This window comes from Scyliorhinus torazame, chromosome 2, assembly GCF_047496885.1.
Source record: "Scyliorhinus torazame isolate Kashiwa2021f chromosome 2, sScyTor2.1, whole genome shotgun sequence".
NCBI lineage: Eukaryota > Metazoa > Chordata > Chondrichthyes > Carcharhiniformes > Scyliorhinidae > Scyliorhinus > Scyliorhinus torazame.
Window position 1 is genome coordinate 399,348,978 of NC_092708.1, and position 12,708 is coordinate 399,361,685.

General features: G+C 46.5%; 1 protein-coding gene across 1 annotated transcript in view; it reads right to left on the reverse strand.

The window, feature by feature from the left end:
- LOC140406291 (cholesterol 24-hydroxylase-like) overlaps positions 1–12,708 on the reverse strand; it is a 201,133-nt gene that overhangs the window by 11,671 nt on the left and 176,754 nt on the right. The window contains exon 14 of the mRNA XM_072494406.1: positions 7,293–7,359. Within this exon, the coding sequence (XP_072350507.1) occupies positions 7,293–7,359 (67 nt within the window). The remainder of the gene's footprint in view (positions 1–7,292; positions 7,360–12,708) is intronic.

A 12,708-nucleotide genomic window follows, 5' to 3' on the forward strand; every position in this document is an offset into this window, starting at 1 on the left:
GGCGAGTCCACTACTGTTGCAGGCAGGGCATTTCACGCACTTACTACTCTCTGAGTAAAGAACCTACCTCTGACATCTGTCCTATATCTATCTCCCCTCAATTTAAAGCTATGTCCCCTCATGCTAGCCATCACCATCCGAGGAAAAAGGCTCTCACTGTCCACCCTGTCTAATCCTCTGATCATCTTGTATGCCTCAATTAAGTCACCTCTTAACCTTCTTCTCTCTAACGAAAACTGCCTCAAGTCCCTCAGCCTTTCCTCATAAGATCTTCCCTCCATACCAGGCAACATTCTGGTAAATCTCCTCTGCACCTTTTCCAATGCTTCCACATCCTTCCTATAATGAGGCAACCAGAATTGCACGCAATACTCCAAATCCGGCCGCACCAGAGTTTTCTACAGCTGCAACATGACCTCATGGCTCCGAAATTCAATCCCTCGACCAATAGCAGGAGGAACATCAAACTGCGGTGGAGTTGGAATGGGGATGCTGAGAGACCAGCAGAAGAAGCTCCTGGAGAAGGTGGAGGACCTGGAGAATAGGTCCCGCCGGCAGAACTTGAGAATCGTTGGGCTCCCGGAGGGGTCCAAAGGAACTGACGCTGGGGCATACATCGCAGACATGTTTGAGAAGCTGTTGGGGGAATGGGGCATTCTCCCGGCCCTTGGAGGTGGACAGGGCTCACAGAGCACTCACGAGGAAGCCGCGAACGGGAGACCCTCCCCCCCCCCCCCCCCCCCCGAGGGCAATGGTGGTGAGATTCCACAGGTACTTGGATAAGGAGCGCAATCTACAGTGGGCCAAGCAGACACGGAGCTGTAAGTGGGACAACAGTATCCTGCGGGTCTATGAAGACCCAAGCATGGAGGTGGCCAGGAGAAGAGCAGGCTTCAACCAGATTAGGTCGATCCATTTTAAGAAAAAGGTGAAGTTCGGACTGTTGCATCCGGCCCGTCTTTGGGTCACGTACGAGGAACAGCACTTTTATTTCGAGTCGCCTGAGGACGCGCTGAACTTCGTGAAAAGGAAAGGACTGGTGTTGGCTGAGAACGTTTGAACTTTGCTGCAGCGTTCTTGTGTTTTTTTCTTTTTGTTTCTCTGTTCTTTTAAAAAAAAAGGTTTCTCGTTTTTCATTTTGTGGAAGGTGTCTGTAATGCCTTCTGTATTGATTTGGGACCAGTGGCAGAGCTGAGTGAGTTAAGGTTTTAATTTGCACTGTTGGGGGATGGAGGTGTGCTAGTTTAGATCTTGGTGTTTTTCTGTCGGGCAATTGTGTGGGGATTGTTTGATGTTGGAGTATGTTTGTATAAGTGTGGGGGAGGGTGGGGAGGGACCAATAGGTGGGAGACTATCCGGCGCCAGGGATGGGGGCCACTAAGCTAGCTGGGTGGGCTTGCTCACGGAAGCGCAGTGGGGGTGTACATCTGTTCAGTTTATCAAAGGGGTTGGGTTCCAGAGTGTTGTTACTAGTGGGGGGGGGAATATTCTGCTGACAAGGGAGGGACTTGGGCCAAGGGACAGAGAGGAGGTTGGGGGCGGAGGCTGCCTGGGGGCAAGCCGGTGGAGGCGCAGAGCATGGGCTGGAGGCGGGCCCAAAAAAGGGGATGGCTGATCGGCGAGGGGGGGGTGGCAATGAGCTCCCCTCAACTAGGCTGATCACCTTGAATGTTCGAGGGTTAAATGGGCCGGTCAAGAGGGCACGTGTGTTCGCGCATTTTATGGGACTTAAGGCGGACGTGGTAATGGTGCAGGAGACACACCTTAGAGTAACTGATACAGATTAGATTGAGGATAGGCTGGGTCAGTCAGGTCTTTCACTCGGGACTGGATTCAAAGACTAGAGGGGTTGCGACCCTGATCAATAAGTGGGTGGTGTTTGAGGCGGGTCGAATAGTCTCGGATGTGGGAGGTCGGTACATTATGGTCAGTGGGAAACTGGAGGGGGAGCAGGTGATATTAGTAAATGTGTATGCGCCAAATTGGGATGATGTGGAGTTTATAAAGAGGATGCTGGGAAAGATACCGGACCTGGACTCGCACAGGTTGGTCATAGGAGGAGACTTCAGCACTGTTATTGACCCTGGCTTGGACCGGTCAAGCTCGAAAATGGGCAGGGTGCCAGCAATGGAAAAGGAACTAAAAGGGTTCATGGAGCAGATGGGGTGGGGGGGTGGATCCATAGAGATTCGGGCAGCCGAGGGTGAAGGAGTTCGCCTTCTACTCACATGTGCATAAAGTGTACTCCCGGATTGATTTCTTTATTTTGAGCAGGGCCTTACTGGCAGGGGTGGTGGACACGGGTACTCGGCGATCACAATCTCGGACCATGCCCCACACTGGGTTGACCTGCAAGTTAGTAAAGACAGTAACCAGCGCCCGCACTGGAGGTTAGATGTGGGACTTTTGGCTGACGAAGGGGTGTGCGAGCGGCTGAGGAAATGTATTCAGAACTACCTGCAGGTCAACGACACGGGGGAAATTTCAGCAGCGGCGGTCTGGGAAGCACTGAAGGCGGTGGTCAGAGGGGAGCAGATCTCGATACGGGCCTATAGGGAGAAGGTGGACAGGGCAGAGACGGACCGACTGGTAAAGGAGATACTGCAGATCGATAGGAGGTATGCGGAGACCCCAGAGACCGAGCTTTTAAGGGAACGGCGGAGGCTACAGGCGGAGTTTGACTTGTTAACCACGGAGGGCGGTGGAGCAGCTGAGAAAGGAGAGGGGGGGGCGATCTATGAATATGGAGAGAAGGCCAGCAGAATGCTTGCACAGCAGCTTAGAAAGAGGGGGGCAGCCAGGGAGATTGGGAAAGTAAATAACGGAGATGGGAGCCTGGTTGGAGATTCAGCAGGGGTGAATAAGGCGTTTAGGGATTTCTACAGTAGGTTGTACAGGTCGGAACCCCCTACGGGGGTGGAGGGGATGAGGCACTTCTTGGAGGGGCTGAATTGAGATGTTTGCAATCCAGGCGAGGGGACAGGAGAGGCGATTGGGGGAGCTGCCATTAAGATTAGTAGGGGGAAGCTTTAGGTATCTAGGCATTCAAGTGGCGCGGGAATGGGACCGGCTGCATAAATTAAATCTGGCCCGACTAGTAGACCAAATGAAGGACGATTTTCGGAGATGGGATCCTCTCCCGTTGTCACTGGCTGGGAGGGTGCAGACGGTGAAGATGACGGTCCTCCCGAGGTTCCTGTTCGTGTTTCAATGTCTCCCCATCTTTATTCCGCGGTCCTTTTTAAAACGGGTCAACAAAGTGATCTCTGGTTTCGTTTGGGCGGGCAAGACCCCGCGGGTAAGGAAGGTAATGCTTGAGCGGAGTCGGGGAGAGGGCGGGCAGGCGCTGCCAAATTTTAGTAACTATTACTGGGCAGCGAATATAGCCATGATCAGGAAGTGGGTGGTGGAGGAGGGGTCGGCATGGGTGCATATGGAGGCGGCTTCTTGCAAGGGCACCAGTTTGGGAGCGTTGGTATCTGTGCCTCTGCCGTTCCCGCCAGCACGGTACTCTACCAGCCCCGTGGTGGTGGCGGCCCTGAGAGTCTGGGGGCAATGGAGGAGACATGTGGGAGCAGAGGGAGCATCGGTCTGGTCCCCAATCTGTAATAATCACCGGTTTGCCCCGGGAAGTATGGATGGGGGGGTTCCGGATATGGCGGAGAGCAGGGATTGAGAGGATGGGGGATCTGTTTATAGAGGGGAGCTTTCCGAGTATGAGGGCGCTGGAGGAAAAGTTTGGGTTGGCGAGGGGAAACAAATTCAGGTATCTGCAGGTGCGGGACTTCCTGCGTAAACAGGTGTCAACCTTCCCGCTCCTACCGCTAAGGGGGATTCAGGACAGGGCAGTTTCCAGAGGGTGGGTAGGAGAAGGGACCGTCTCTGACATTTACAAGGAACTTATGGGGTCAGAGGAGACGCAGACCGAGGAGCTGAATTGCAAGTGGGAGGAGGAGCTGGGAGGATAGAGGATGGTCTATGGGCGGACGCGTTGAGTAGAGTCAACGCGTCCGCAACATGTGCCAGGCTCAGCCTGATACAGTTTAAGGTAGTTCACCGGACTCACATGACAGTGGCCCGGATGAGCAGATTCTTTGGGGTGGAAGACGGGTGTGCAAAATGTACGGGAGGACCAGCGAACCATGTCCACATGTTCTGGGCATGTCCGAAGCTTAGGGGATTCTGGCAGGGGTTTGTGGACGTCATGTCCACGGTGTTAAAAACAAAGGTGGCACTGAGTCCGGAGGTGGTGATTTCCGGGGTGTCGGAAGACCCGGGAATCGAGGAGGAGAAAGAGGCAGACGTTCTAGCCTTTGCTTCCCTGGTAGCCCAGAGACGGATACTATTAGCTATGGAGGGACTCAAAGACCCCGAAGTCGGGGACCTGGCTATCGGACATGGCTACCTTTCTCTGTTTGGAGAAAATCAAGTTCGCCTTGAGAGGGTCACTGTTAGGGTTCGCCCGGAGGTGGCAACCGTTCGTCGACTTCTTCGCAGAAAATTAATCGTCAGCAGAAGGGGGGGGGGGGGGGGGGCAGTTTAGCTTAGAGTGGGGGGTTAATAAAGGTGGGACCTGTAAGGGAGGGAGACGGCTTTTGCACTATGTTTATAGTTTCATGTACATTATATTGTTGTTGTGACACCAAAAATACCTCAATAAAATGTTTCTTAAAAAGTAAAAGAAGGTATTGGCCGAAGGTTAGTGAGCAATATTGTGGTAGATGGATTTCAATGTATGTGATGCACGAACAATTAAACTCAAAGACGAGGTTGTAACATAACTGAAGGTTTTAATCGACGAGAACTGTTCCCGAGCAGCTTCGGTACAGAAAGTGAGGGCTGCTGGGATGGCACCGGTTCTTATACCCCGCCTGTCGAGGCGGAGCTACATACCAACAGCCAATAGTAAACTCCTAGGTTTATCCAATGGCCTTCGGCCTCTTGGGTACTGTAATACCTGATAATACCACAGTATGCAAGTATGAGGTTATCCATATTGGACCAAAAAAGGATCGGGCAGAGCACTTTCTAAATGGAAAGAGGTTAGGTACAGTGGGTGTCCAAAGAGACTTCGGGGTTTAGGTGCATCGACCCTGAAAATGTCAGGAACAAGTGCAGAAAATAATCAAATAGGCTAATGGAATGCTGGCCTTTATCTCGAGAGGATTGGTTTATCAAATGGGTTGGCGGAGCGCGCAGTGCAGACATTCAAACGAGGCCTAAAAAAGCAGTCTTCCGGGTCAATGGACACGAGACTGGCTCGCTTTTTGTTTTTGCATAGAACCACCCCCCATGCGGTGACTGGGGTAGCTCCCGCAGAACTCCTAATGGGCCGGAGACTTCGGACAGTTTTCCCGGACATTTGCGCAAAAGTACGCCGCACACAAGAACGGCAGGGACAGGGATTTTCTCGGCATTGGCCAATTCGGCAGTTTGCACCCGGTGACCCAGTGTTCGTTTGAAATTTTGCTGGTGGTGCCCAATGGGTTCCTGGTGTAATCTTTCGCCAAACGGGCCCTATATCTTACCAGGTGCAAGCCTAGGGTTGTCTCCAGCGCAAACATGTAGACCACGTTCGGCCCAGAAGGCTATCCCTTGCAAAGATTCCCTGCCCCCAGAGATCATTTCTACAGCCGCAGAGACCAGAGACAATGGAAAGTAGTCCTCACAATCTTCCTCTGGTGCCTCACTCAAACCCTGTGCCGGTCGTTACAGAATCGTGCGGAGATAGAGATGCTGACATGACAGAGGCAGCAGACTCTGACTCCGAGATGGAGACACAGGATGCCTCAGAGGGGGAATCCTCGGGCCCATGGGCCGTGGATGTACAACCGTTGCGCCGTTCATCACGGAAGCGCCGGTCTCCGTCTCGTTACACGCCGCCCAATCCAGCGCCTCGTGCAAATGGTGTCCGGCCTGCGGCAAAACGAGTCCGACGCCCTCCTTCGCCAGGGTCTTCGGTGGATTTCTTGGACTTCGGGGGGAGGGATGTTATAACCTGCCTGCTTACCATTGGCTGGGGACTAATGACAATCCCACAATCCTGTGGGAGTATGAGCTTCCCGAATGAGGGGGGGGGGGGCAGAGAAATCATTAGCAGACTCCCTGTATAAATAAAGCTGGCCAGTTTGGAACTAGCAGGAAGGAGTAAGCAGCAAGTGAGGTTGCTGCTGTTATGTATATATATGTTATTGTAAATAAATGTTATTTCTTGTATCCTTGAAACTTGTGCTGGATTCTTCGTGGCCCTCACAAAACCTTCATTGCACGAGGACTTGATACTGGAGCAATGATGTCTTACTGCAGCTGTACAGGGCCTTGGTGAGACCACACCTGGAGTTTTAGTGTCTTTATCAAAGAAAGGACATATTTGCCATAGAGGGAGTCCAGCAAAGATTCAGCAGGCTGATTCCTGGGAAGGAAGGTTTCTCGTATGAGGAGCGATCAGGTCAACTGGGCCTGTATTCACTGGAGTTTAGAAGAATGAGAGGGGATCTAATTGAAACGTATAAAATTCTGACAGGTCTGGCCACACTGAATGCAGGGATGATGTTTCCTCTGGACTAGGACAAGGGAACACAGTTTCAGGATACGAGGCTGGCCATTTAGGACTGAGATGAGGAGAAATGTCTTCACGCAGCGGGTGGTGAATTTGTGGAATTCTTGCCCACAGAAGGCAGTGGAGGACAAGTCACTGAATATATTTAAGAAGGAAATAGATTTCTAGACACGAAAGACGCCAAGGGGGATGGGGAGTTCGTGGAAGTGGAGCTAAGATAGAGGATCAGCCACGATCATCAAAAAATGGTGGAACAGGGTGATGGGGCGAATGGCCTCCTCCTGCTACTATTTTCTATGTTTCTATGTACTGCTCTCAGACTCTATTATACACAGATAACACTGACTCCCCAAAGAGAATTAGAGGCCTCAGGAGTTTATAGCTGCAGTGGTTGTGGTGGTGTTGGTAACCTCTCCATTGAAGCAGAGATTATCCAGTAGTATCAGGTAGTTTGGAGAAAGGGGGCAACAAGGAATTAACAACGAGAAGCGAGGTGAAGCCCGGTCCAAAACCAAACATGGATTCAGGTACATCCAGAAGGTTAGTTGGTGAAGGATGCAACTGGAGTCAACCTTGACACAATTTATTAAGCATCTATTTCTGGATACACATTACAAGCAAACACCTCCTAATTCAAATACCACAGCTACAATCTGTGTCTATTAATAGGGGCACAAGTTAATGCTCACCCTCGGAATACAATCAGTTATCATTAACGTATATTTAACATTACCTGTGCAAATACCTGACCGATGCAAGACCGTGGTCCCAAGGAGAAAGGGAAATAGCAATAGTACGGTCTGGGAACAATCAGAATCAGTGTGTTAGCGACTGGAAACAATCAGAATCAGTGTGTTAGTGTCTGGAAACAATCAGAATCAGTGTGTTAGTCTCTGGAAACAATCAGAATCAGTGTGTTAGTGCCTGGAAACAATCAGAATCAGTGTGTTAGTGTCTGGAAACAATCAGAATCAGTGTGTTAGTGTCTGGAAACAATCAGAATCAGTGTGTTAGTGTCTGGAATCAATCAGAATGAATGTGTTAGTGTCTGGAAACAATCAGAATCAGTGTGTTAGTGTCTGGAAACAATCAGAATCAGTGTGTTAGTGTCTGGAAACAATCAGAATCAGTGTGTTAGTGTCTGGAATCAATCAGAATCAGTGTGTTAGTGCCTGGAATCAATCAGAATAAATGTGTAAGTGTCTGGAAACAATCAGAATCAGCGTGTTAGCGTCTGGAAACAATCAGAATCAGTGTGTTAGCGTCTGGAAACAATCAGAATCAGTGTGTTAGTGTCTGGAAACAATCAGAAGCAGTGTGTTAGTCTCTGGAAACAATCAGAATCAGTGTGTTAGTGCCTGGAAACAATCAGAATCAGTGTGTTAGTGTCTGGAAACAATCAGAATCAGTGTGTTCGGGTCTGGAAACTATCAGAATCAGTGTGTTGCGGTCTGGAAACAATCAAAATCAGTGTGGTAATGTCTGGAAACAATCAGAATCAGTGTGTTCGGATCTGGAAACAATCAGGATCAGTCAGTTAGTGTCTGGAAACAATCCAAATCAGTGTGGTAATGTCTGGAAACAATCAGAATCAGTGTGTCAGAGTCTGGAAACAATCAGAATCAGTGTGTTCGGATCTGGAAACAATCAGGATCAGTCTGTTAGTGTCTGGAAACAATCAAAATCAGTGTGGTAATGTCTGGAATTAATCAGAATCAGTGTGTCAGAGTCTGGAAATAATCAGAATCAGTGTGTTAGTGTCTGGAAACAATCAGAATCAGTGTGTTATTTTCTGGAAACAATCAGAATTAGTGTGTTAGTGTCTGGAAACAATGAGAATCAGTGTGTTAGTGTCTGGAAACAATCAAAATTTGTGTGGTAATGCCTGGAATTAATCAGAATCAGTGTGTCAGAGTCTGGAAACAATCAGAATCAGTGTGTTCGTGTCTGGAAACAATCAAAATCAGTGTGTTAGTTTTTGGAAACAATCAGAATCAGTGTGTTAGTGTCTGGAAACAATGAGATCAGTGTGTTAGTGTCTGGAAACAATCAGAATCAGTGTGTCAGAGTCTGGAAACAATCAGAATCAGTGTGTTCGGATATGGAAACAATCAGAATCAGTGTGTTAGTGCCTGGAAACAATCAGAATCAGTGTGTCAGAGTCTGGAAACAATCAGAATCCGTGTGTTAGTGCCTGGAAACAATCAGAATCAGTGTGCTAGTGTCTGGAAACAATCAGAATCAGTGTGTTAGTGTCTGGAAACAATCAGAATCAGTGTGTTAGTGTCTGGAAACAATCAGAATCAGTGTGTTAGGTTCTGGAAACAATCAGAGTCAGTGTGTCAGAGTCTGGAAACAACCAAAATCAGCATGTTATTGTCTGGAAAAAATCAGAATCAATGTTTTAGTGTCTGGAAACAATCAGAATCAGAATCAGCGTGTTCGTGTCTGGAAACAATCAGAATCAGTGTGTTAGGTTCTGGAAACAATCAGAATCAGAGAGTTAGTGTCTGGAAACAATCAGAACCAGTGTGTTAGTGTCTGGAAACAATCAGAATCAGTGTGTTAGTGTCTGGAAACAATCAGAATCTATGTGTTAGTGTCTGGAAACAATCAGAATCAGTGTGTTAGTGTCTGGAAACAATCAGAATCAGTGTGTTTGTGTCTGGAAACAATCAGAATCAGTGTGTTCGGGTCTGGAAACTATCAGAATCAGTGTGTTAGTGTCTGGAAACAATCAAAATCAGTGTGGTAATGTCTGGAAACAATCAGAATCAGTGTGTCAGAGTTTGGAAACAATCAGAATCAGTGTGTTCGGATCTGGAAACAATCAGATTAGTCTGTTAGTGTCTGGAAACATTCAAAATCAGTGTGGTAATGTCTGGAATTAATCAGAATCAGTGTGTCAGAGTCTGGAAACAATCAGAATCAGTGTGTTAGTGTCTGGAAACAATCAGAATCAGTGTGTTATTTTCTGGAAACAATCAGAATTAGTGTGTTAGTGTCTGGAAACAATGAGAATCAGTGTGTTAGTGTCTGGAAACAATCAAAATCAGTGTGGTAATGGCTGGAATTAATCAGAATCAGTGGGTCAGAGTCTGGAAACAATCAGAATCAGTGTGTTCGTGTCTGGAAACAATCAGAATCAGTGTGTTAGGTTCTGGAAACAATCGGAATCAGTGTGTTAGTGTCTGGAAACAATCAGAATCAGTGTGTTAGCGTCTGGAAACAATCAGAGTCAGTGTGTTAGTGTCTGGAAACAATCAGAATCAGTGTGTTCGGGTCTGGAAACTATCAGAATCAGTGTGTTGAGGTCTGGAAACAATCAAAATCAGTGTGGTAATGTCTGGAAACAATCAGAATCAGTGTGTTCGGATCTGGAAAGAATCAGGATCAGTCAGTTAGTGTCTGGAAACAATCAAAATCAGTGTGGTAATGTCTGGAAACAATCAGAATCAGTGTGTCAGAGTCTGGAAACAATCAGAATCAGTGTGTTCGGATCTGGAAACAATCAGGATCAGTCTGTTAGTGTCTGGAAACAATCAAAATCAGTGTGGTAATGTCTGGAATTAATCAGAATCAGTGTGTCAGAGTCTGGAAACAATCAGAATCAGTGTGTTAGTGTCTGGAAACAATCAGAATCAGTGTGTTATTTTCTGGAAACAATCAGAATTAGTGTGTTAGTGTCTGGAAACAATGAGAATCAGTGTGTTAGTGTCTAGAAACAATCAAAATCAGTGTGGTAATGCCTGGAATTAATCAGAATCAGTGTGTCAGAGTCTGGAAACAATCAGAATCAGTGTGTCAGAGTCTGGAAACAATCAGAATCCGTGTGTTAGTGCCTGGAAACAATCAGAATCAGTGTGCTAGTGTCTGGAAACAATCAGAATCAGTGTGTTAGTGTCTGGAAACAATCAGAATCAGTGTGTTCGTGTCTGGAAACAATCAAAATCAGTGTGTTAGTTTTTGGAAACAATCAGAATCAGTGTGTTAGTGTCTGGAAACAATGAGATCAGTGTGTTAGTGTCTGGAAACAATCAGAACCAGTGTGTCAGAGTCTGGAAACAATCAGAATCAGTGTGTTCGGATATGGAAACAATCAGAATCAGTGTGTTAGTGCCTGGAAACAATCAGAATCAGTGTGTCAGAGTCTGGAAACAATCAGAATCCGTGTGTTAGTGCCTGGAAACAATCAGAATCAGTGTGCTAGTGTCTGGAAACAATCAGAATCAGTGTGCTAGTGTCTGGAAACAATCAGAATCAGTGTGTTAGTGTCTGGAAACAATCAGAATCAGTGTGCTAGTGTCTGGAAACAATCAGAATCAGTGTGTTAGTGTCTGGAAACAATCAGAATTAGTGTGTTAGTGTCTGGAAACAATCAGAATCAGTGTGTTAGATTCTGGAAACAATCAGAATCAGTGTGTCAGAGTCTGGAAACAACCAAAATCAGTATGTTATTGTCTGGAAAAAATCAGAATCAATGTTTTAGTGTCTGGAAACAATCAGAATCAGAATCAGCGTGTTAGTGTCTGGAAACAATCAGAATCAGTGTGTTAGGTTCTGGAAACAATCAGAATCAGAGTGTTAGTGTCTGGAAACAATCAGAACCAGTGTGTTAGTGTCTGGAAACAATCAGAATCAGTGTGTTAGTGTCTGGAAACAATCAGAATCTATGTGTTAGTGTCTGGAAACAATCAGAATCAGTGTGTTAGTGTCTGGAAACAATCAGAATCAGTGTGTTTGTGTCTGGAAACAATCAGAATCAGTGTGTTCGGGTCTGGAAACTATCAGAATCAGTGTGTTAGTGTCTGGAAACAATCAAAATCAGTGTGCCAGAGTCTGGAAACAATCAGAATCAGTGTGTTCGGATCTGGAAACAATCAGGATCAGTCAGTTAGTGTCTGGAAACAATCAGAATCAGTGTGTTAGGGTCTGGAAACAATCAGAATCAGTGTGTTCGGATCTGGAAACAATCAGGATCAGTCAGTTAGTGTCTGGAAACAATCAGAATCAGTGTGTTAGGGTCTGGAAACAATCAGAAACAGTGTTTCATGGTCTGGAGACAGTCAGAATCAGTGTGTTAGGGTCAGGAAACTATCAGAATCAGTGTGTTAGTGTCTGGAAATAATCAGAATCAGTGTGTTAGTGTCTGGAAACAATCAGAATCTATGTGTTAGTGTCTGGAAACAATCAGAATCAGTGTATTAGTGTCTGGAAACAATCAGAATCAGTGTGTTTGTGTCTGGAAACAATCAGAATCAGTGTGTTCGGGTCTGGAAACTATCAGAATCAGTGTGTTAGTGTCTGGAAACAATCAAAATCAGTGTGGTAATGTCTGGGAACAATCAGAATCAGTGTGTTCGGATCTGGAAACAATCAGGATCAGTCAGTTAGTGTCTGGAAACAATCAGAATCAGTGTGTCAGAGTCTGGAAACAATCAGAATCAGTGTGTTCGGATCTGGAAACAATCAGGATCAGTCAGTTAGTGTCTGGAAACAATCAGAATCAGTGTGTTAGGGTCTGGAAACAATCAGAATCAGTGTTTCATGGTCTGGAGACAGTCAGAATCAGTGTGTTAGGGTCAGGAAACTATCAGAATCAGTGTGTTCAGATCTGGAAACAATCAGAATCAGTGTGTTAGGACCTGGAAACAATTAGAATCAGTGTGTTAGTGTCTGGAAACAATCAGAATCAGTGTGTTAGGGTCCGGAAACAATCAGAATCAGTGTGTTCGGATCTGGAAACAATCAGAATTAGTGTGTTCAGATCTGGAAACAATCAGGATCAGTCTGTTTGTGTTTGGAAACAATCAAAATCAGTGTGGTAATGTCTGGAATTAATCAGAATCAGTGTGTCAGAGTCTGGAAACAATGAGAATCAGTGTGTTAGTTTTTGGAAACAATCAGAATCTGTGTGTTAGTGTCTGGAAACAATGAGAATCAGTGTGTTAGTGTCTGGAAACAATCAGAATCAGTGTGTCAGAGTCTGGAAACAATCAGAATCAGTGAGTTCGGATCTGGAAACAATCAGAATCTGTGTGTTAGTGCCTGGAAACAATCAGAATCAGTGTGTCAGAGTCTGGAAACAATCAGAATCAGTGTGTTAGTGTCTGGAAACAATCAGAATCAGTGTGCTAGGGTCCGGAAAC